The 24429-nt window shown below is 56.6% G+C and overlaps 2 protein-coding genes across 3 annotated transcripts; one reads left to right on the forward strand and one right to left on the reverse strand.

The window, feature by feature from the left end:
* Positions 1–1666: 1666 nt before the first annotated feature.
* spata2l (spermatogenesis associated 2-like) lies at positions 1667–5596 on the reverse strand. Of its 2 annotated transcripts, none has more exons than XM_079253009.1 (4): positions 5502–5596; positions 4093–4450; positions 3750–4010; positions 1667–2635 (listed from the first exon to the last, which is right to left on the reverse strand). In XM_079253009.1, exons 2-4 carry the CDS (start codon positions 4438–4440, stop codon positions 1877–1879), a joined length of 1368 nt encoding a protein of 455 aa, XP_079109135.1. In that variant the 5' UTR covers positions 4441–4450; positions 5502–5596; the 3' UTR covers positions 1667–1876. The 2 variants fall into 2 exon arrangements, with proteins under 2 accessions (XP_079109135.1, XP_079109134.1); XM_079253008.1 differs by having other exon boundaries at positions 3717–4010.
* Positions 5597–6297: 701 nt separating this feature from the next.
* On the forward strand, positions 6298–24286 carry LOC306760803 (peroxisomal trans-2-enoyl-CoA reductase; the record flags this gene model as incomplete). The annotated part of the gene is made up of 6 exons (XM_079246798.1): positions 6298–6382; positions 19246–19353; positions 19939–20078; positions 20164–20260; positions 20633–20757; positions 24110–24286. The coding sequence occupies 6 exons, from the start codon at positions 6298–6300 to the stop codon at positions 24284–24286; spliced, it is 732 nt and encodes a 243-aa protein (XP_079102924.1).
* Positions 24287–24429: the final 143 nt, after the last annotated feature.

Consider the following 24429-nt stretch of genomic DNA (forward strand, 5'->3'; position numbering starts at 1 on the left):
AAAAGTTTTCTGTCATGAAGTCGCAATAATTCAGACGTTGTAGGTTCTTCATTCAGAATGTCTCCGCAGGCTTTTACTGCTGTTGACTGTGTGTGTGTGAGTGTGAGAGTGATCGGGAGGTTTTTTCACTAAGTTTTGCCTCCTGTCTTTCATCATATGTAGTTCGTTTGGCTGCTGAGGCGCGAGAAGCAGCAGGACAGTAGCGAAGGCTTTTCTCTCTGCTCCTGTTTCCTCCCCTCCCTCCCACTCTGGCCTGCTACTTGTCCTGTCTGACTCGGAGCCTCTTTTTACATCTCTTTACCCAAATTCACATCATGGATTTGATCGGCTGGTCTCTCAATGCCATTGATCAAATTTTCTCAACCCAGAGATCGGGAAGAGGGGAGCCTGCATGTCCTGAGGGGACGTTTCCGGCTGGATACGTTCAGGACTCATGGACCAGGTGGAGACTGATGTGTCTGGCAGTTCTGTCCTCTGAGGACGTGGAGGATGTTTACATCTTTGGATTATTGGTGATTGGGATTCTGCTGATTGGCGCTGGTGGAGTTCTGATCTACCTGAAGACCCGTGAGATTCTGGCAACAACTGGCAGGCTGCCAGAATTCTGCAATGGTATGGGCCGGGCTAGCAGTGCACAGACTCTTGGGTTGACCGGACTCGACCGTAAACAGGATGCCAGTCTGGTCCATACTGGTCATTTGGCTGAGGTCCCGGAGCTGGTCCACAGAATCGACAACAACATGGAGAAGATGTCTGCTAGAATCGGTGGAAATTGACCCCCCCATTCGGCTGTCTGGAGCTGCCTGCCTGAGATCAGCTATGGACTCAAGGCCGAGGGCAAATTGTTTTCCTCGCCTGGAACCCAAACAGCAATCATATCAGGATTCGGCTTCCCAGCAGCCTTGGGCCGGTGCAAGCCCCCCCTGAGAACAGGAGAAGAGATGTTCATAGACGCTCTGTCCCCCTCCTCATCCACCCCCGGTCCCTAGCACATGACTCACCGCCTTCCTGGACTTTGTGTGTCTTTGTTTGTGCTTGAGTGTATGAGGTTTTTATCCTCTATCTTCGGACGGTGTCATCTGTGGCGCGGCCCGGAGTTACAGGACCTTTTTTTCCTCGACCCCCTATGATCCTAATGTATCTCTGTTCTTATCTGTTACAAGGCAGCGCCAGTAAAACTGGCTGCATGCCCTGAGCTTCAGTTTGGTTCTATATTATTCTTTTGTCATTAATGTTACATGTCTGTATGTCAAACCTTAGACGAGCTGACTTGAACTCTGAATTTCCCCTCAGGGATGAATAAAGTATCTTTGATTGATTTGAACTGGTTTAATAGGAGCTAACTGGTGAGGAAGGAACTGGTTTAATGGAAGTAACTGGTTTAATAGGAGCTAACTGGTGAGGAGATCTAGTTCCTGCTGGAAGCAGCTGGTGACGCACAACCAGAACCGAAAGCAGGTTGTCTCGTCTTCTTTCTTTCCGTCAGCGATCCAAGATGCAGCAGTGTCGTCATGGAGACGGAATATCTTGTTAAACTTCCTGTTTTCTCTGCTCAGGTTGACGTTTCTCCTTCCAGGTGAAAATCCCGTTTTTCGACCCCGAACGGTTCTAAAGCTTCAGCGACTGAAGTTTCATCTTAAAACGAAGCAAACAGACAGAAGAAACGTGGAAGTTGACCCTTTTTACTCCAGACTGCGGCAGTAACAAACGTGTGCTTCACATGGCTCATAAACGGCGAGCACAGCGGCAAGAATGGTGGAAACCATCGGACAGAAGCGTCAACAGTTTCTCACAAGGCAATGTCTGAATCTGTTGATCCACAGGAAGTCTCCAGTTGGCAGGTTTAAGGCACAGCGGTGGAGCCCGGCGGCACCGATTACACGGCGGACGACTGGTCGAACGTTTGACCGCACTGGCACGTGATGGGGTTTTTGTACCAGCAGTTGCTGCAGAACTCGGTTCCACAGTACCTGCAGAGAACCAGCGGACTCCTGGAGCACACCTTCCCACAGGTGCACACGCCCAGGTGACCCACCTCGTGCTCGCTTTGGCACGTCTTCCACTCGCTGCAGGATCCAGAGTGGAAGACCCGGCACCTCCGACACAGGACCTGCGGGTCTGGATTGGACAGGTCGCAGCAGTCGTGGAAGCCGATTGGACAGAGGGACGAGGCGACAGCGTTCTCTCTGGCGCTCCCGATGGACGGCGGCAGCTCCGTTAATCCCATTCCGTCCTTCGTCAGACCGAGCGGGGACAGCACGCCGTGACCTTCTGCTTCACAGGCGGCGAGAAAGGAGCAGGTGATGTCGTGCAAGGCGTCGCACTGCAGGCAGAGTTTCACACAAAGAGGAGACTGGAGACACGTGCAGGACCGCAGGTTTGCCGTCTGCGGGGAATCCGACCTGCCAGAGGGACTTCTGGTGGCGTTGTAGCCGTCAGACGCTACGATGCTTCGTGTGTGGACAGCAGGGGGCGCCGCGCTGCTTTCAACCACCGTGTCTTCAAAGTTCTGACTCTCGTCATCACCAACCAGCCCGACTTCCTGATGCTCCTCTTGATACAGATCCAATTCTCTGTCTGCTGGCGCTGCAGGCTGGATCGTCTCAAACGTCTTCCTGGTGTTGTCCACGGCAACCTGTTGGGAGACACGAACAATGAGGTCCATCCAGGTTACCTGTTGGTGTCACACCTGAAGCGTCCTGCAGGCTGGACAGGTTTCCTGCTCCATCAGACACGGGAGGACAGATAGACAGGTACCGCCTGTCTCCAGGGCTGCTAGAGGACTACAGCTAATGCTAATCGGGTGTTGGGCGTCGGGTGTCTGGTGTTGGGCGTCGGGTGTCTGGTGTTGGGCGTCGGGTGTCTGGTGTTGGGCGTCGGGTGTCTGGTGTTGGGCGTCGGGTGTCTGGTGTTGGGCGTCGGGTGTCTGGTGTTGGGCGTCGGGTGTCTGGTGTTGGGGCCGGGTGTCTGGTGTTGGGGCCGGGTGTCTGGTGTTGGGGCCGGGTGTCTGGTGTTGGGGCCGGGTGTCTGGTGTTGGGGTCGGGTGTCTGGTGTTGGGGTCGGGTGTCTGGTGTTGGGCGTCGGGTGTCTGGTGTTGGGCGTCGGGTGTCTGGTGTTGGGCGTCGGGTGTCTGGTGTTGGGGCCGGGTGTCTGGTGTTGGGGCCGGGTGTCTGGTGTTGGGGCCGGGTGTCTGGTGTTGGGGCCGGGTGTCTGGTGTTGGGGCCGGGTGTCTGGTGTTGGGGCCGGGTGTCTGGTGTTGGGGCCGGGTGTCTGGTGTTGGGGCCGGGTGTCTGGTGTTGGGGTCGGGTGTCTGGTGTTGGGGTCGGGTGTCTGGTGTTGGGGTCGGGTGTCTGGTGTTGGGGTCGGGTGTCTGGTGTTGGGGTCGGGTGTCTGGTGTTGGGGTCGGGTGTCTGGTGTTGGGGTCGGGTGTCTGGTGTTGGGGCCGGGTGTCTGGTGTTGGGGCCGGGTGTCTGGTGTTGGGGCCGGGTGTCTGGTGTTGGGGCCGGGTGTCTGGTGTTGGGGCCGGGTGTCTGGTGTTGGGGTCGGGTGTCTGGTGTTGGGGTCGGGTGTCTGGTGTTGGGGCCGGGTGTCTGGTGTTGGGGTCGGGTGTCTGGTGTTGGGGTCGGGTGTCTGGTGTTGGGGTCGGGTGTCTGGTGTTGGGGTCGGGTGTCTGGTGTTGGGGTCGGGTGTTTGGTGTTGGGCGTAACCCAACGTACCCGCAGGCTGCTTCCCTTGAGCCTCTCCCTCACCACGTTCAGCTCCCACTGAGCATCGCCCACATGCCTCCCCAGAGCCGTCAGCAGGAGGTGGCACTCGCAGCGAGCGATGAAGAAGGCACAGGACAGACGTAGGAGGTCCTCCAGAGAAGCAGGGCTGACTCTGGGCGAGGGGAGGCAGAGCTGCTCGGGCCGGGCCGGACTCAGCTGGTATCCCAGCATCCCGAACAGCTTCTGGATCTGAGGCTTGGGCAGCACGGGAGCGATGCAGTGAGTAAACGTACCAGAGTACATCTGGAAAGCAAAGAGCAAAGAGAAACATGATGGAAACGCTGAGGAAAAGTGCAGCTGGATCATTTCGGCTGTGCCGGTCCACCTTGATGACTCGGTACTCCTTCCTCCAGGGACCCAGATACAGGTTTAGGGCTGCCTGCTCCAGAACCTCGAAAGCTTTGGCCAAGCTGTGAAGCTCTGCGCCGGTTCTCACGCTCCTGCTGCGTAACGATGCCGACGCTGCTTGCAAAGACTCCTCCATCACCAGGAGGGGGTCCAGACCCAGACAGTGTTTCTCCTTCGCATCTCCGTCCCTCAACAAGACCTCCACCTGCATCCACAGCTGCTCGTCTCTGCACGCCAGGCTGGAGCCCCGCTGCACTATCTGCTGCTCCAGGCTGTGGTCGTAAACCCTCACCAGGTCTCTGGCAACCTGCCTGGAGACGCTCATGTCTTCCAACCTGCATCAGGACAAACACACCAGAAAATGAACATGCAGAACCGAACATGCAGCAAACGTCCCATTTTACCTGCATCTCCAGGTTTACAGCAGTTTGCATCAAATATCACTTAGCATTTAATCACAGTAAAATTATATATTACTCTGTATTTCTGGAGAAATTGTACTTTTCTTTAGGTGTTAATGATTCAGTGGGTTTGCAAGACTCCTCAAATTTCTGCATAAATCTGTTAAACTGCAGACCTAGAAAGTTCCTGACTGACTAAAGCAAAAACCCTAAAAGAGGCTTTCTACAGCAAATAACTGCTGTAACGATCAGTTAAAGCAACTCAAAGTGAAAGTGAAACTGATTTCAACGCTTCTCACGAGGCTTTTTAACTTTAGCATTAGCTTAGCCAAGTAAACATTAGCTCTGTTTGCTAATGGCTAACACACCTTAGTATTTATTTTTAATGGCAATGACGCAAAAAAATTATTATGCAACACAAATAAACCTGAATTACTTTTTAGAGAAATGTAACAAAAAATGGGTTTATAAATGAAGAATATATTATAAATATAAAATAGGAATGTGGAATATATTATAAATGTAGAATGTATTATAAATATAGAATATAAATATAGATTATAAATGTAAAATATATTATAAATGTAGAATATAAATGTGGAATATGAATGTAGAATATAAATGTGGAATATAAATGTAAAATATATTTCTCAGCCTGCCTAAACTCCCAGATTTCTGCTCTGCAGTGTGGAAGAACCAGGAAGTGAAATATTCCCACAAACATAAACAATTATTAAAATAAAAACTTTTTTTTAAATACACACACAAGTTTCTTTTTTTCTATGCGCACAACCAAACCTGCCGATCTCCGAACCGAGCCGCCGTTTCAGATGATTTTTATCCCAAAACTAAAGAACTGCAGATGAAGCGAAACTGCAGATATGCTAGCTGAGCTAACGCCACATCGCGTCGATCTCCGAATAGAATTTCCTCTTTTCCATTTAAATCTTAACTTTATTTTAGCATCATGAATGAAAAAACCCACCTGTACTTTTTCAGATGATTCCCGGAGAAACGCAGCAACACATTTCGTCCCGCAGAGACGTCTCTGAGCAGGTTAGCTTATCGGCTAAAGTAAACATTGTCACGTGACCCGGAGTTTCCCAGACGGGTGCGCTCGGTATCAGTATGAGGACGGGCCGAAGGGCGGAGTGCTTTCGTTAAGTTACATTATTTTGTTAAAATAAGGACATTTCTGGGTCTTCTGGGTTTATCTTAACCAGTGTTAAAATAAAACACATGGAAACTAGACATAGTTCTGATAAATTCATCCATAAAATCACAATTTGCCCGTGATCCGTTTCCTTCACTAGATGTCAGCATTTCATGCCTTTCCGCCTCTGCTGGAACTTGCTGACCTGAACTCCTGGGGTCAACGTTGCTACTGCAACAGGATGAAGATTTAATATTTTCATTATTACTTTTCAGTTCCTGTTGTTGCTGCAACAAGTCAATTTCCCTCTGAATGAGTGATTAGTTGTATTGCTTGTTTTTATGGTGATTTATTGATATGCAGGAGATGTGTGTGTTGTCGCTGCAGGGATCGGTCTGTTCAAGACCAACACTTTTAGGAAATGCCTCTACTCTCCATAACCTGAAACTAAAAGCGGTCCAGTGAGGGGTAGCCTCCACAAACACACCCTGAGGGTTGAGTCTCCTTTGTTGACCTGCAGGCGGGGCTTCGGCGGCTTCGGGGGTGGAACTGCGTCTCTGGTTGAGTTTAAAGCACCCTGGTCTGACCAGATGCTCTTCACAAGCCAGCAGCTTCTCTTCCAGTCAGCATGTCCAACTCAGACAGGGTGGTGTTGGCTCTGGGGGGAGCAGGGACAGTGGGCTCTGGAATAGTTAAAGCCCTGCTGGATAAAGGTGAGCTCATCTCGCACTACTTTTCCTCTGCAAACCTTTTCCTCTCTGCGTGTTTTCTGTTTATTTTCTGCTCATGGATTTAGGTGTTTAATGAGGATTTCTGGTTTTTACTGTTGGATTATTTATTTTACTGGTAAAACTAAATATAATTTTCTCTGATTTTACTTGCATCGACCATCCCAAACACACTTTGTGACATTGATGAGTGTGCCATCTGATCTAGACAGATTGTTTTGGGAATATAAAACTGAACCGAATTTAATTTACGAATAATCAGAATAAACAGAAGTGGCAGGAAAGGAGGGTAACACCAGACAAGCGGCAAACGCAGCGACTGGAACCTGAAAGATGGAAAGCAAACCTGAATGTTTGCTCAGAGCAACTTTCTGAACTTCACTCCGGTCGGGATTTTTTACAACATTTCAGGTGGATGAAGATCAGCGATTGGGCTCACCGAGCCTTAAAGCAGTGTTTGGTAGTCACATGACCCGGCATCTCTTTAGACAGATGTCCTGCTGTAAACATGCTGATTGCAAAGCATGCTGGTCCAGATGCAGCTGAACACGCCCACACCATGATGCTTCCACCTCCGTGGCTCCCAGAGGAGAAAGAAAAACAGCTGATAAAGTTTCTTCTGTGATCTTTAACAAACTGGAAATGAGACGTAAAACTCAGTTTTTAGTACAGTTTGTTTTTTAGAACCAATAAAATAATCATTTCCAGATTGATAGGAATGAGCTGATTGACGGCAGCTCGGAGGGGACAAAAGCTTTTCTGCTGTTGCTCCAAAATGTGACTTAACTCCATAACCTGTCTTTTAGCGTGACAGCGCTTTTAAAACATGAGACGTTGATTTGATTGGTTAAATGGATTTTATCATAGTTTAATTTCACTGTTTTTTGTCTCATTTTTAAACTTTTTACCAGACGAATGTAAACACGCTCAACAAGATGTCCATCTGCTTTTTTTCCATCAATGAGAATTTAGCTCTAAATTTACTGGTTGAATGGTTGCAGCTCCGTTCTGTCATTCCTGTTAGCCTGCCGGCTTTCATATCCTAAGATCCCAATGCCTACTCCTCGTTCCCGTTCCCTACGCCTCGTTCCCGTTCCCTCCGCCTCGTTCCCCTTCCCTCCGCCTCGTTCCCCTTCCCTCCGCCTCGTTCCCTCCGCCTCGTTCCCTCCGCCTCGTTCCCTCCGCCTCGTTCCCTCCGCCTTTTTCTCTTTCCCTACGCCTCGTTCCCAACGCCTTTTTTGTCTCATTTTTAATCTTTTTACCAGACGAATGTAAACACGCTCAACGAGATGTCCATCTGCTTTTTTTCCATCAATGAGAATTTAACTCTAAATTTACTGGTTGAATGGTTGCAGCTCTGTTCTGTCATTCCTGTTAGCCTGCCGGCTTTCATATCCTAAGATCCCAATGCCTACGCCTCGTTCCCTATGCCTCGTTCCCTACGCCTCGTTCCCTATGCCTTGTTCCCGTTCCCTATTCCTCGTTCCCTACGCCTTGTTCCCGTTCCCTACGCCTCGTTCCCTACGCCTCATTCCCGTTCCCTATGCCCCGTTCCCGTTCCCTACGCCCCGTTCCCTACGCCTCGTTCCCTACGCCTCGTTCCCCCTCCCTACACCTCGTTCCCGTTCCCTGCGCCCCGTTCCCATTCCCTACGCCCAGTTCCCTACGCCTCATTCCCGTTCCATACGCCCCGTTCCTTACGCCCCGTTCCCTACGCCCCGGTCCTTACGCCCCGTTCCCTACGCCCGTTCCCTACGCCCCGTTCCCTACGCCTTGTTCTCGTTCCCTATGCCTCATTCCCGTTCCCTACGCCTCGTTCCCCCTCCCTATGCCTCGTGCCCTCTCCATCCGCCTCGTTCCCTCTCCCTACGCCTCGTTCCCGTTCCCTACGGCCCGTTCCCTATGCCTCGTTCCCGTTCCCTACGCCTCGTTCATTACGCCTCGTTCATTACGCCTCGTTCATTACGCCTCGTTACCGTTCCCAACGCCTCGTTCCTTACGCCCCGTTCCCTCCGCCTCGTTCCCCCTCCCTCCGCCTCGTTCCCTCCGCCTCATTCCCGTTCCCTATGCCTCGTTCCCTCTCTCTACGCCTTGTTCCCCCTCCCAATGCCTCGTTCATTACGCCTCGATCCCCCTCCCTACGCCTTGTTCCCTCTCCCTCCGCCTCGTTCCCTCCGCCTCGTTCCGTCTCCCTACGCCTCGTTCCCTCCGCCTCGTTCCCTACGTCCCGTTCCCTACGCCCTGTTCCCTCTCCCTACACCTCATTCCCTACGCCTTGTTCCTGCTCCCTATGCCTCATTCCCTACGCCTTCTTCCAGTTGCCTACGCCTTGTTCCTGCTCCCTATGCCCCGTTCCCTACGCCTCGTTCCCCCTCCCTCCGCCTCGTTCCCTCCGCCTCATTCCCTCCGCCTCATTCCCTCTCCCTACGCCTCGTTCCCCCTCCCTATGCCTCGTTCCCCCTCCCTACGCCTCGTTCATTACGCCTCGTTCCCGTTCCCAACGCCTCGTTCCTTACGCCACGTTCCCTACGCCTCGTTCCCTCTCCCTATGCCTCGTTCCCTCCGCCTCGTTCCCTTTCCCACGGCTCGTTCCCTACGCTTCGTTCCCTACACCTCGTTCCTTATGCCTCATTCCTGCTCCCGATGCCTCGTTCCCTACGCCTCCTTCCTGTTCCCTACGCCTCTTTCCTGCTCCCTATGCCTCGTTCCCTACGCTCCGTTCACTCTCCCTGCACCTTGTTCCCGTTCCTTACACCTCGTTCCCGTTCCCTGCGCCTTGTTCCCTACACCTCCATCCCCTTCCCTATGCCTCGTTCCCTCTCCCTACGCCTCGTTCCCAACGCCTGGTTCCCCCTCCCTATGCCTCGTTCATTACGCCTCGTTCATTACGCTTCGTTCATTACGCCTCGTTCCCGTTCCCTACGCCTTGTTCCCTACGCCCCGTTCACTCTCCCTACACCTTGTTCCCATTCCCTACACCTCGTTCCCATTCCCTGCGCCGCGTTCCTTACACCTCCGTCCCCTTCCCTACGCCTCGTTCCCTCTACCTCCGCCTCGTTCCCTCCGCCTCGTTCCCTCCGCCCCGTTCCCTACACCCCGTTCCCTCTCCCTACACCTCGTTCCCTATGCCTCGTTCCCTACGCCTTGTTCCCGTTCCCTACGCCTTGTTCTCGTTCCCTACGCCTCATTCCCGTTCCCTACGCCCCGTTCCCTACGCCTTGTTACCCCTCCCTACGCCTTGTTACCCCTCCCTACGCCTTGTTGATTACGCCTCTTTCCCTTTCCCTATGCCTCGTTCCCCCTCCCTCCGCCTCGTTCCCTCCGCCTCTTTCCCTCCGCCTCTTTCCCTTTCCCACGCCTCGTTCCCTACGCTTTGTTCCCTACATCTCGTTCCTTATGCCTTGTTCCTGCTCCCTATGCCTCGTTCCCTACGCATTCTTCCCGTTCCCTACGCCTCGTTCCTGCTCCCTATGCCCCGTTCCTTACGCCCCGTTCCCGTTCCCGATGCCTCGTTCCCGATGCCTCGTTCCCGATGCCTCGTTCCCGATGCCTCGTTCCCGATGCCTCGTTCCCTACGCCTAATTCCCGTTCCTTACGCCGCGTTCCCTACACTTCGTTTCCGTTCCCTACGCCCCCTACCCTACGTCCCGTACCCTACGCCTCGTTCCCCCTCCCTACGCCTCGTGCCCTCTCCATCCGCCTCGTTCCCTCAGCCTCGTTCCCTCTCCCTACGCCTCGTTCCCTACGCCTAATTCCCATTCCTTACGCCTCGTTCCCTACACTGCGTTTCCGTTCCCTACGCCCCGTTCCCTACGCCCCGTACCCTACGCCCCCTACCCTACGTCCCGTACCCTACGCCTCATTCTCCCTCCCTACGCCTCGTTCCTGTTCCCTACGCCTCGTTCCCCCTCCCTACGCCTCGTGCCCTCTCCCTACGCCTCGTTCCCCACGCCTCGTTCCCTACACCTCATTCCCTCTCCCTACACCTCGTTCCCTACGCCTCGTTCCGTCACCCTCCGCCTCGTTCCGTCTCCCTCCGCCTCGTTCCCTCCGCCTCGTTCCCTCCGCCTCGTTCCCTCTCCCTCCGCCTCGTTCCCTCTCCCTCCGCCTCGTTCCCTCCGCCTCGTTCCCTCCGCCTCGTTCCCTCTCCCTACGCCTCGTTCCCTCTCCCTACGCCTCGTTCCCTACGCCTCATTCCCTCTCCCTACACCTCGTTCCCTACGCCTCGTTCCTGCTCCCTATGCCTCGTTCCCTACGCATTCTTCCCGTTCCTTACGCATTCTTCCCGTTCCTACTCCCTATGGCCCGTTCCCTACGCCCCGTTCCCGTTCCCTACGCCCCATTCCTTACGCCCCGTTCTCTACGCCTCGTTCCCCACGCCTCATTCCCCACGCCTCATTCCCCCTCCCTACGCCCCGTTCCTTACGCCCAGTTCCCGTTCCCTACGCCTCGTTCCCTACGCTTTGTTCCCTACATCTCGTTCCTTATGCCTTGTTCCTGCTCCCTATGCCTCGTTCCCTACGCATTCTTCCCGTTCCCTACGCCTCGTTCCTGCTCCCTATGCCCCGTTCCCTACGCCCCGTTCCCGTTCCCTACGCCTCGTTCCCGATCCCTCGTTCCCTACGCCTAATTCCCGTTCCTTACGCCTCGTTCCCTACACTTCGTTTCCGTTCCCTACGCCCCGTTCCCTACGCCCCCTACCCTACGCCTCGTTCTCTCTCCCTACGCCTTGTTCCCGTTCCCTACGCCTCGTTCCCCCTCCCTACGCCTCGTGCCCTCTCCATCCGCCTCGTTCCCTCCGCCTCGTTCCCTCAGCCTCGTTCCCTCTCCCTACGCCTCGTTCCCTACGCCTAATTCCCATTCCTAACGCCTCGTTCCCTACACTGCGTTTCCGTTCCCTACGCCCCGTTCCCTACGGCCCGTACCCTACGCCCCGTACCCTACGTCCCGTACCCTACGCCTCATTCTCCCTCCCTACGCCTCATTCCCGTTCCCTACGCCTCGTTCCTCCTCCCTACGCCTCGTGCCCTCTCCATCCGCCTCGTTCCCGCCGCCTCGTTCCCTCTCCCTACGCCTCGTTCCCCACGCCTCGTTCCCTACACCTCATTCCCTCTCCCTACACCTCGTTCCCTACGCCTCGTTCCCCCTCCCTCCGCCTCGTTCCCTCTCCCTCCGCCTCGTTCCCTCCGCCTCGTTCCCTCCGCCTCGTTCCCTCAGCCTCGTTCCCTCTCCCTACGCCTCGTTCCCTACGCCTAATTCCCATTCCTAACGCCTCGTTCCCTACACTGCGTTTCCGTTCCCTACGCCCCGTTCCCTACGCCCCGTACCCTACGCCCCGTACCCTACGTCCCGTACCCTACGTCCCGTACCCTACGCCTCATTCTCCCTCCCTACGCCTCATTCCCGTTCCCTACGCCTCGTTCCTCCTCCCTACGCCTCGTGCCCTCTCCATCCGCCTCGTTCCCGCCGCCTCGTTCCCTCTCCCTACGCCTCGTTCCCCACGCCTCGTTCCCTACACCTCATTCCCTCTCCCTACACCTCGTTCCCTACGCCTCGTTCCCCCTCCCTCCGCCTCGTTCCGTCTCCCTCCGCCTCGTTCCCTCCGCCTCGTTCCCTCTCCCTACGCCTCGTTCCCTACGCCTCGTTCCCTACGCCTCATTCCCTCTCCCTACACCTCGTTCCCTACGCCTCGTTCCTGCTCCCTATGCCTCGTTCCCTACGCATTCTTCCCGTTCCTTACGCATTCTTCCCGTTCCTGCTCCCTATGCCCCGTTCCCTACGCCCCGTTCCCGTTCCCTACTCCTCGTTCCCTACGCCTCGTTCCCTACACTTCGTTCCCGTTCCCTACGCCTCGTTTCCGTTCCCTACGCCCCGTTCCCGTTCCCTACGCCCCATTCCTTACGCCCCGTTCCCCACACCTCATTCCCCACACCTCATTCCCCACGCCTCATTCCCCCTCCCTACACCTCGTTCCCGTTCCCTACGCCCCGTTCCTTACGCCCAGTTCCCGTTCCCTACACCCCGTTGCCTACGCTTCGTTCCCGTTCCCTACGCCTCGTTCCCCCTCCCAATGCTTCGTTCATTACGCCTCGTTCCCGTTCCCTACGCCTCGTTCCCTCTCCCTACGCCTCGTTCCCTCCGCTATGCCTCGTTCCCCCTCCCTACGCCTCGTTCCCCCTCCCTACACCTTGTTCCCTCTCCCTACACCTTGTTCTCTCTCCCTCCACCTCGTTCCCTCCGCCTCGTTCCCTCCGCCTCGTTCCCTCTCCCTCCGCCTCGTTCCCTCCGCCTCGTTCCCTATGTCCCGTTCCCTACGCCTTGTTCCTGCTCCCTATGCCTCATTCCCTATGCCTTCTTCCAGTTGCCTACGCCTCATTTCTGCTCCCTACGCCCCGTTCCATACACCTCGTTCCCGTTCCCTACGCCCCATTCCCTCTCCCTACGCCTCGTTCCCCCTCCCTATGCCTCGTTCACCCTCCCTACGCCCCGTTCCCTACGGCCCGTTCCCTATGCCTCGTTCCCGTTCCCTACGCCTCGTTCCTTACGCCCCGTTCCCTACGCCTCGTTCCCCCTCCCTCCGCCTCGTTCCCTCTCCTTACGCCTCGTTCATTACGCCTCGTTCCCGTTCCCAACGCCTCGTTCCTTATGCCCCGTTCCCTACGCCTCGTTCCCGTTCCCTCCGCCTCGTTCCCTCCGCCTCGTTCCTTCCGCCTCGTTCCCTCCGCCTCGTTCCCTTTCCCACGCTTCGTTCCCTACGCTTCGTTCCCTACGCTTCGTTCCCTACGCTTCGTCCCCTACACCTCGTTCCTTATGCCTCATTCCTGCTCCCTATGCCTCGTTCCCTACGCCTCCTTCCTGTTCCCTACGCCTCTTTCCTGCTCCCTATGCCTCGTTCCCTACGCCCCGTTCACTCTCCCTGCACCTTGTTCCCGTTCCCTACGCCTCATTCCCGTTCCCTGCGCCTTGTTCCCTACACCTCCGTCCCCTTCCCTATGCCTCGTTCCCTCTCCCTACGCCTCGTTCCTTACGCCCCTTTCCCTACGCCCCGTTCCCTACGCCTGGTTCCCCCTCCCTATGCCTCGTTCCCTACGCCTCCTTCCTGTTCCCTACCCCTCTTTCCTGCTCCCTATGCCTCGTTCCCTACGCCCAGTTCACTCTCCCTGCACCTTGTTCCCGTGCCCTACGCCTCGTTCCCGTTCCCTGCGCCTTGTTCCCTACACCTCCGTCCCCTTCCCTATGCCTCGTTCCCTCTCCCTACGCCTCGTTCCCAACGACTCGTTCCTTACGCCCCGTTCCCTACGCCTGGTTCCCCCTCCCTATGCCTCGTTCATTACGCCTCGTTCATAACGCCTCGTTCATTATGCCCCGTTCCCGTTCCCTACGCCTTGTTCCCCCTCCCTACGCCTCGTTCCCTCTGACTCGTTCCCTCCGCCTCGTTCCCTACGCCTCGTTCCCAACGCCTCGTTCCCTACACCTTGTTCCCTACGCCTCCTTCCTGTTCCTTATGCCTCGTTCCTGCTCCCTATGCCTCCTTCCCTACGCCCCGTTCACTCTCCCTACACCTTGTTCCCGTTCCCTACGCCTCGTTCACGTTCCCTGCACCTTGTTCCCTACACCTCCATCCCCTTCCCTACGCCTCGTTCCCTCTCCCTCCGCCTCGTTCCCTCCGCCCCGTTCCCTACACCCCGTTCCCTCTCCCTACACCTCGTTCCCTATGCCTCGTTCCCTACCCCTTGTTCCCGTTCCCTACGCCCCGTTCCCTATGCCCCGTTCCCTCTCCCTACACCTCGTTCCCTACGCCTTGTTCCTGCTCCCTATGCCTCATTCCCTATGCCTTCTTCCAGTTGCCTACGCCTCATTCCTGCTCCCTACGCCCCGTTCCATACACCTCGTTCCCGTTCCCTACGCCCCATTCCCTCTCCCTACGCCTCGTTCCCTCTCCCTACGCCTCGTTCCCCCTCCCTATGCCTCGTTCACCCTCCCTACGCCTCGTTCATTACGCCCCGTTCCCTACGGCCCGTTCCCTATGCCTCGTTCCCGTTCCCTACGCCTCGTTCATGACGCCTCGTTCATTACGCCTCGTCACCGTTCCCAACGCCTCGTTCCTTACGCCCCGTTCCCTACGCCTCGTTCCCCCTCCCTCCGCCTCGTTCCCTCCGCCTCATTCCCTCTCCGTACGCCTCGTTCCCCCTCCTTACGCGTCGTTCATTACGCCTCGTTCCCGTTCCCAACGCCTCGTTCCTTACGCCCCGTTCCCTACGCCTCGTTCCCTCCGCCTCGTTCCTTCCGCCTCGTTCCCTCCGCCTCGTTCCCTCCGCCTCGTTCCCTTTCCCACGCTTCGTTCCCTACGCTTCGTTCCCTACACCTCGTTCCTTATGCCTCATTCCTGCTCCCTATGCCTCGTTCCCTACACCTCCTTCCTGTTCCCTACGCCTCTTTCCTGCTCCCTATGCCTCGTTCCCTACGCCCCGTTCACTCTCCCTGCACCTTGTTCCCGTTCCCTACGCCTCATTCCCGTTCCCTGCGCCTTGTTCCCTACACCTCCGTCCCCTTCCCTATGCCTCGTTCCCTCTCCCTACGCCTCGTTCCTTACGCCCCGTTCCCTACGCCTGGTTCCCCCTCCCTATGCCTCGTTCCCTACGCCTCCTTCCTGTTCCCTACGCCTCTTTCCTGCTCCCTATGCCTCGTTCCCTACGCCTCCTTCCTGTTCCCTACGCCTCTTTCCTGCTCCCTATGCCTCGTTCCCTACGCCCCGTTCACTCTCCCTGCACCTTGTTCCCGTGCCCTACGCCTCGTTCCCGTTCCCTGCGCCTTGTTCCCTACACGTCCGTCCCCTTCCCTATGCCTCGTTCCCTCTCCCTACGCCTCGTTCCCAACGCCTCGTTCCTTACGCCCCGTTCCCTACGCCTGGTTCCCCCTCCCTATGCCTCGTTCATTACGCCTCGTTCATAACGCCTCGTTCATTACGCCCCGTTCCCGTTCCCTACGCCTTGTTCCCCCTCCCTACGCCTCGTTCCCTCTGACTCGTTCCCTCCGCCTCGTTCCCTACGCCTCGTTCCCTACGCCTCGTTCCCTACGCCTCGTTCCCTACACCTTGTTCCCTACGCCTCCTTCCTGTTCCTTATGCCTCGTTCCTGCTCCCTATGCCTCCTTCCCTACGCCCCGTTCACTCTCCCTACACCTTGTTCCCGTTCCCTACGCCTCGTTCACGTTCCCTGCGCCTTGTTCCCTACACCTCCGTCCCCTTCCCTACGCCTCGTTCCCTATCCCTCCACCTCGTTCCCTCCGCCCCGTTCCCTACACCCCGTTCCCTCTCCCTACACCTCGTTCCCTATGCCTCGTTCCCTACCCCTTGTTCCCGTTCCCTACGCCCCGTTCCCTACGCCTTGTTCCCCCTCCCTACGCCTTGTTGATTACGCCTCTTTCCCTTTCCCTACGCTCGTTCACTCTCCCTACACCTTGTTCCCGTTCCCTACGCCTCATTCCCGTTCTCTGCGCCTTGTTCCCTACACCTCCGTCCCCTTCCCTACGCCTTGTTCCCTCTCCCTACTCCTCGTTTCCCCTCCCTACACCTTGTTCCCCCTCCCTACGCCTCGTTTCCCATCCCTACACCTTGTTCCCCCTCCCTATGCCTCGTTCCCCCTCCCTACGCCTCGTTCTCCCTCCCTCCGCCTCGTTCTCCCTCCCTCCGCCTTGTTCCCTCCACCTCGTTCCCTACGCTTCGTTCCCTACACCTCGTTCCTTAAGCCTCGTTCCTGCTCCCTATGCCTCGTTCCCTATGCCCCGTTCACTCTCCCTGCACCTTGTTCCCGTTCCCTACGCCTCGTTCCCGTTCCCTGCGCCTTGTTCCCCTATGCCTTGTTCCCTCTCCCTACGCCTCGTTTCCCCTCCCTACGCCTCGATCCCCCTCCCTATGCCTCGTTCCCCCTCCCTACGCCTCGTTCTCCCTCCCTCCGCCTCGTTCTCCCTCCCTCCGCCTCGTTCCCTCCGCCTTGTTCCCTCCACCTCGTTCCCTACGCTTCGTTCCCTACACCTCGTTCCTTAAGCCTCGTTCCTGCTCCCTATGCCTCGTTCCCTATGCCCCGTTCACTCTCCCTGCACCTTGTTCCCGTTCCCTACGCCTCGTTCCCGTTCCCTGCGCCTTGTTCCCTACACGTCCGTCCCATTCCCTATGCCTCGTTCCCTCTCCCTATGCCTCGTTCCCCCTCCCTATGCCTCGTTCTCCCTCCCTCCGCCTCGTTCTCCCTCCCTCCGCCTCGTTCTCCCTCCCTCCGCCTCGTTCTCCCTCCCTCCGCCTCGTTCCCTCCGCCTTGTTCCCTCCACCTCGTTTCCTACGCCCCGTTCCCTACACCCCGTTCCTTCTCCCTACACCTCGTTCCTGCTCCCTATGCCTCGTTCCCTACGCCTTGTTCCCTCTCCCTACACCTCGTTCCCTCTCCCTACACCTCGTTCCCTCCGCCTCGTTCCCTCCGCCTTGTTCCCTAAGCTTCGTTTCCTACATCTCGTTCCTTATGCCTCGTTCCTGCTCCCTATGCCTCGTTCCCTACGCCTCCTTCCTGTTCCCTACGCCTCGTTCCTGCTCCCTCTGCCTCTTTCCCTACGCCCCGTTCACTCTCCCTACACCTTGTTTCCGTTCCCTACGCCTAGTTTCCGTTCCCTGCGCCTTGTTCCTTACACCTCCGTCCCCTTCCCTATGCCTCGTTCCCTCTCCCTACGCCTCGTTCCCCCTCCCTCCGCCTCATTCCCTCCGCCTCGTTCCCTTCGCCTCGTTCCCTCCGCCTCGTTCCCTCCGCCTCGTTCCCTCTGCCTCGTTCATTATGCCTCGTTCCCCCTCCCTCCGCCTCGTTCCCTCCGCCTCGTTCCCTCCGCCTCGTTCCCTATGCCTCGTTCCCTATGCCTCGTTCCCTATGCCTCGTTCCCTATGCCTCGTTCCTGCTCCTTATGCCTCGTTCCCTACGCCTCCTTCCTGTTCCCTACGCCTCTTTCCTGCTCCCTATGCCTCGTTCCCTACGCCCTGTTCACTCTCCCTACACCTTGTTCCCGTTCCCTACGCCTCGCTCCCGTTCCCTGCGCCTTGTTCCCTACACCTCCGTCCCCTTCCCTATGCCTCGTTCCCTCTCCCTCCCCCTCGTTCCCTCCGCCTCGTTCCCTCCGCCCCGTTCCTTCTCCCTACACCTCGTTCCTGCTCCCTATGCCTCGTTCCCTACGCCTTGTTCCCTCTCCCTACACCTCGTTCCCTCTCCCTACACCTCGTTCCCTCCGCCTCGTTCCCTCCGCCTTGTTCCCTACGCTTCGTTCCCTACGCCTCGTTCCTTATGCCTCGTTCTGCTCCCTATGCCTCGTTCCCTACGCCTCCTTCCTGTTCCCTACGCCTCATTCCTGCTCCCTCTGCCTCGTTCCCTACGCCCGTTCACTCTCCCTACACCTTGTTCCCGTTCCCTACGCCTCGTTCCCGTTCTCTGCGCCTTGTTCCCTACACCTCCGTCCCCTTCCCTACGCCTTGTTCCCTCTCCCTACGCCTCGTTTCCCCTCCCTACGCCTCGTTCCCCCTCCCTATGCCTCGTTCCCCCTCCCTACGCCTCGTTCCCCCTCCCTACGCCTCGTTCTCCCTCCCTCCGCCTCATTCCCTCCGCTTCGTTCCCTACGCCTCGTTCCCTACACCTCGTTCCTTATGCCTCGTTCCTGCTCCCTATGCCTCGTTCCCTATGCCTCGTTCCCTCTCCCTACACCCCGTTTCCCCTCCCTACGCCTCGTTCCCTACGCTTCGTTCCCTCCACCTCGTTCCCTACGCTTCGTTCCCTACCCCTCGTTCCTTATGCCTCCTTCCTGCTCCCTATGCCTCGTTCCCTACGCCTCCTTCCTTTTCCCTACGCCTCGTTCCTGCTCCCTCTGCCTCGTTCCCTACGCCCCGTTCACTCTCACTACACCTTGTTCCCGTTCCCTACGCCTCGTTCCCATTCTCTGCGCCTTGTTCCCTACACCTCCGTCCCCTTCCCTACGCCTTGTTCCCTCTCCCTACACCTCGTTCCCCCTCCCTACGCTTCGTTCCCTCCGCCTCGTTCCCTATGCCAAGTTCCTGCTCCCTATGCCTCGTTCCCTCCGCCTCCTTCCTGTTCCCTACGCCTCTTTCCTGCTCTTTATGCCTCGTTCCCTACGCCCCGTTCACTCTCCCTACACCTTGTTCCCGTTCCCTACACCTTGTTCCCTACGCCTCATTCCCTACGCCTCGTTCCCGTTCTCCAAGCTTCGTTCCCCCTCCCTATGCCTCGTTCCCCCTCCCTACACCTCGTTCATTACACCTAGTTCCCATTCCGTACACCTTCTTCCTGCTCCCTGCGTCTTGTTCCCTACACCTCCTTCCCGTTCCCTACGCCTTGTTCCCTCTCCCTATGCCTCGTTCCCTACGTCTCGTTCCCTATGCCTTGTTCCCTATGCCTCCTTCCCGTTCCCTGCGCCTCGTTCCCTAGGCCTCGTTCCCGCTCCCTACGCCTCGTTCCCTACGCCTTGTTCCCTACACCTCCTTCCTGTTCGCTGCGCCTCGTTCCCGCTCACTACGCCCTGTTCCCTACGCCCCGTTCCCGTTTCCCTACACCTCGTTCCCTCTCCCTACGCCTTGTTCCAGTTTCCTACGCCTCGTTCCCATTTCCTACGCCTCGTTTCCATTTCCGATGCCCTGTTCCCGTTTCCTACGCCTTGTTCCCGTTTCCTACACCTCCTTTCCGTTTTTCTATGCCTTGTTCCCATTCCCTATGCCTTGCTCTTCTCCCCTATGCCATATTATCGTTCCTTTCTGTTTGCTCCCTTCTTTTTATAAATAATTTCTTTGGTTTTCTGTTGGTTTTTTGTAGGTTTTAGGGTGGCGGTCATTTCCAGAGATATTAGCCGCCTGGAAAAACTGCGATCACTCATCTCTCCAAACATGAAGAAGAACCTCACCACCATAGTGGGGAATGTGGGTGAGTTACATTGCAGGGCTCATCTGTCCTCGTCCACGAGTGTAACGCATCGCTTCCAACTGCTTAGTATTTAAAAGATGCTTTTTGGACCTCAGCCCGACCAGGACCTGTTCCCCCGTCTGGTTAAAGTCCGGACCTCAGCCTGACCGGGACCCGTTCCCCGTCTGGTTAAAGTCCAGACCTCAGCCCGACCGGGACCCGTTCCCCGTCTGGTTAAAGTCCAGACCTCAGCCCGACAGGGACCCGTTCCCCGTCTGGTTAAAGTCCAGACCTCAGCCCGACCGGGACCCGTTCCCTGTCCGGTTAAAGTCCGGACCTCAGCCTGGACCTCCACCCGGACCTCTGCCTGACCCGGCTGCTGAAGCTTGAGTTGTTTTTACTTGAAATTTAGTTAAATAAATGACGAGATGTAAAACAGATCATGTTGCTCATCGAACCTGAAGCTGTACGAGGACCATACGGTTTTCTACTAACATCGGCATCGATGCAGCTTCAGTGAAGCCGTGTGCATCCGATCATGAGACAGATATCCAAACCTGGTGAGGAGAACCAGCTGGAAGTCTTTTTCTCTCCTGCCGGTTTCAGGTTCAGAGGAGGAAGCCGAGCAGGTGAAGCAGGATCTGCTGAAGCAGGTGGGGCGCGTGACCGACATCGTGTCCTCTCTGGGCTTCAGCTGGTGGCAGGGAGGACCCCCACACACCCAGTCCCTCAAAGATCTGCACTGGGTAAGCACGCCGAGCAACATTTCACCTTTTATCTGCATCCCAACCAGGATGCCATTTCTCATCCTTCCTCCTCTCAACTCTGCAGGTCATTGACACATTACTGTACTCCACCTTTGTGTCGTGGAAGGCTTTCTTCCCCCTGGTGAGGGACAGCTCAGACTGTACCTACACCTTCATTACAGGTAAGTCGGGGGGTGGGGGGGTGGGTTCATAGCTTAAAGCAGGGATGATCAGCTCATTTATCCTGCTTGCATCCTGGTCCTAATGAATGAGGCTCGTGACACAAACTTGTTTACCAACTAACGAACCATCATAGAAGCTATATTGCACTTTAATAGAAGCTCTGAGTGAAACTAAAGGAACTTCGGCAGTCAAAAGAGATTAACTTCCCATCATGTCAGAGTTGATTTACACTGTTTATACGAGCTGCAGTTCGTCCAACACGCAGAGCAAATCTGAACCACCAGAATGTAGAAATACCGCAAAGCAAAGCAACCTACCTGCGCCCGACGTAAAGAAAGCCACAGCACGTCACTCCTGATGTGGTCCCACAGGAGGAGCCGGAGAGAAGCTGCTGATGCCTGGAACCGGCTTCCTGACGGTGGGGGCTGCCAGCGCTCTGGCCTTCTGCCAGGTGCTGCGAGAGGAATACCCCGATGTGCCCTGCAAGCTCAACCAGGTGAGATGTTTTTTTAGAGTAAATAATGCAGCTGTAACACAAATGCTTTGCAAAGTGCAAACTTCTTCACCTCTCCCTGAGCTGTCACCTTATCGTGGTGGAGGGGTTTGTGTGTCCTGAAGATCGTAGCAGCTATGTTGTCAGGGGCTTTATGCCTCTGGTAGGGTCACCCATGGCAAACAGGTGTCTAGGGGAGGGACAAGACTAAGTGCGACTCAAAGACCTCTATGATGACTACAACCATGGACATAAATGTTCCCTTGCCCGGACGCGGGTTACCGGGACCCCCCTCTGGAGCTAGGCCTCGGGGTGGGGCATGAAAGCGAGCGTCTGGTGGCCGGGCCTTTGCCCATGGATCGGGCTCAGCCCAAAAGGGTTACATGGGCCCCACCTCCCGTGGGCTCACCATCTGCGGGAGGAGCCGTAGGGGTCGGGTGCAATTTGAGCTGGGCGGCAGCAAGAGGCGGGGACCCTGGCGGTCCGATCCCCGGCTCCAGAAGCTGGCTCTAGGGACGTGGAACGTCACCTCTCTGGTGGGGAAGGAGCCTGAGCTTGTGCGCGAGGTTGAGTGGTTCCGGCTAGATATAGTTGGACTCACCTCGTTGCATGGCTTGGGCTCTGGAACCAGTACCCTCGAGAGGGGCTGGACCTTCTTCCACTCTGGAGTTGCTCATGGTGAGAGGCGCCGAGCAGGTGTGGGCATTCTCATCAGCCCCCAGCTTGGTGCCTGCACGTTGGGGTTTACCCCGGTGGATGAAAGGGTAGTTTCCCTCCGCCTCCGGGTGAGGCGATGGGTCCTGACTGTTGTCTGTGCTTATGCGCCGAACAGCAGTTCAGAGTACCCACCCTTTCTGGAGTCCTTGGAGGGAGTGCTGGATGGTGCTCCTTCTGGGGACTCCATTGTTCTGCTGGGGGACTTCAATGCTCACGTGGGCAATGACAGTGAGATCTGGAGGCAAGTGATTGAGAGGCAAGGCAGCCGGAGCTTTGGCCGTAAGGTCGTTGGTGCTTGTCGTGGCAGTAATCCCAGGACTCGTTGGTGGACATCAGCAGTGAGGGATGCCGTCAAGCTGAAGAAGGAGTCCTACCGGGCCTTCTTGGCCTGTGGGACTCTGGAGGCAGCTGATGGGTATCAACAGGCTAAGCGGCTTCGGCTGTCGTCAAGACAAAAACTCGGGCATGGGAGGAGTTTGGCGAGGCCATGGAGAAAGACTTCCGGACGGCTTCGAGGAGATTCTGGTCTACCATCCGGCAGCTCAGGAGGTGGAAGCAGTGCTCCATCAATACTGTGTACAGTGGAGGTGGGGAGCTGCTGACCTCAACTCGGGACGTTGTGGGTCGGTGGAAGGAATACTTCGAAGACCTCCTCAATCCTACCAACACGTCTTCCGATGAGGAAGCAGAGCTGGGGGACTCAGGGGGGGACTCTCCTATCTCTGGGGCTGAAGTCGCTGAAGTGGTTAAAAAGCTCCTTGGTGGCAAGGCCCCGGGGGTGGATGAGATCCGCCCGGAGTTCCTTAAGGCTCTGGATGCTATGGGGCTGTCCTGGCTGACACGCCTCTGCAGCATCGCGTGGACATCGGGGGCAGTGCCGCTGGACTGGCAGACTGGGGTGGTGGTCCCCCTTTTTAAGAAGGGGGACCGGAGGGTGTGTTCCAATTACAGGGGAATCACACTCCTCAGCCTCCCTGGTAAGGTCTATTCAGGGGTCCTGGAGAGGAGGGTCCGCAGGATAGTCGAATCCCGGATTGAGGAGGAGCAGTGTGGTTTTTGTCCTGGTGGACCAGCTCTATACCCTCTTTGGGGTCCTGGAGGGGGCATGGGAGTTTGCCCAACCAGTCTACATGTGCTTTGTGGACCTGGAGAAGGCATTCAACCGTGTCCCCTGGGGGCTCCTGTGGGGGGTACTCCAGGAGTATGGGGTACCGGACTCCCTTGTGCGAGCTGTCCGGTCCCTGTACGACAGATGTCAGTTTGGTCCGCATTGCCGGTAGTAAGTTGGATTAGTTTCCGGTGAGGGTTGGACTCTGCCAAGGCTGCCCTTTATCACCGATTCTGTTCATAACTTATATGGACAGAATTTCTAGGTGCAGCCGAGGTGTTGAGGGGATCCGGCCTGGTGGCCTCAGGATTGGGTCCCTGCTTTTTGCAGATGATGTGGTCCTGTTGGCTTCATCTGGTCGTGATCTCCAGCTCTCACTTGAGCGATTCACGGCTGAGCTGGGATGAGAATCAGCACCTCCAAATCTGAGACCATGGTCCTCAGCCGGAATAGGGTGGATTGCCCTCTCCGGGTCGGGAGTCAGGTCCTGCCTCAAGTGGAGGAGTTTAAATATCTCGGGGTCTTGTTCACAAGTGAGGGAAGGATGGAGCGCGAGATCGACAGACGGATCGGTGCGGCGTCTGCAGTAATGCGGACTCTGCACCGGTCTGTCGTGGTGAAGAAGGAGCTGAGCCAGAAGGCGAAGCTCTCAATTTACCAGTCGATCTACGTTCCTACCCTCACCTATGATCATGAGCTGTGGGTCGTGACCGAAAGAAGGAGATCTCGTATACAGGCGGCTGAAATGAGTTTCCTCCGCAGGGTGGCCGGGCTCTCCCTTAGAGATAGGGTGAGGAGCTCGGTCATCCGGGAGGAGATCAGAGTAGAGCCGCTGCTCCTCCGCATCGAGAGGAACCAGTTGAGGTGGCTCGGGCATCTGGTCAGGATGCCTCCTGGACCTCCCTGGTGAGGTGTTCCAGGCACGTCCCTCTGGGAGGAGACCCCGGGGAAGACCCAGGACACGCTGGAGGGATTATATCTCTCGGGTGGCCTGGGAACATCTCGGGATCCCCCCGCAGAGTTGGCAAATGTGGCTGGGGAGAGGGAAGTCTGGGCTTCCCTGCTTAGGCTGCTGCCCCCGCGACCCGACCCCGGATAAGCGGCAGAAGATGGATGGAGGTATTTCTTCATGCCTCTGCAGACTGTTGCAGACATGGACCCAGATACGATCTGACCATCGATTGACCATTGATGCGGTGATTCATACTGAAATCTACATGCTGATGATCAGCGTTTAGCAGGATGCTGCATAAAAACGTTGGGTTTCACATGTTTCATCGTAGCAAAAAGGATGTTTTTAGATCCTGTCTGGAAGCTCCACCCAGGTGAACGGACAAAAGTACCCAAGGGGAGGGGGGTGATGTGATTGCGTCAGGACCTCCTTCTGGATGCAGAAGTTCAGCTTGACGTTCTTTTAAGCCGGTTCATGTCAGACATGTCCACAGTGCTGGAAATCCTCTCAGATGGGACCAAACAGGAAGCAGGACGTCTTTGTCCCTCTTTTTAACCTCATTTCCCTCCTCCTGCCAGGTAAAGATCGATGCAGGTGTTGCCACCCCCGAGCGCCTGATGCCCGGTTACCTGAACCACCTGGAGCTGGGCAAGGCCGTGGCCACGCTGGTGGAAAGACGAAACGCCTCGCACACCGTTTTCACCGTCAACTGCCCGGCGGACTTAAAGACTGTCCTTCTGGACGGAAACCTGTAGATATGGAGACCTTTCCTGCAGCCTTGTCTTTGTTGCCATGGCAACCACGATGCTTCTGCTCCTGCACACCTTCAACACATCTGTAGAGTTCATTTAATCAGCATCCGCTCTGAACCCTATCCATGCTCTGCGCTGTACGTTTA

The sequence above is a fragment of the Telmatherina bonti genome, assembly GCF_933228915.1.
Source record: "Telmatherina bonti genome assembly, chromosome: 2".
NCBI classification, from domain to species: domain Eukaryota; kingdom Metazoa; phylum Chordata; class Actinopteri; order Atheriniformes; family Telmatherinidae; genus Telmatherina; species Telmatherina bonti.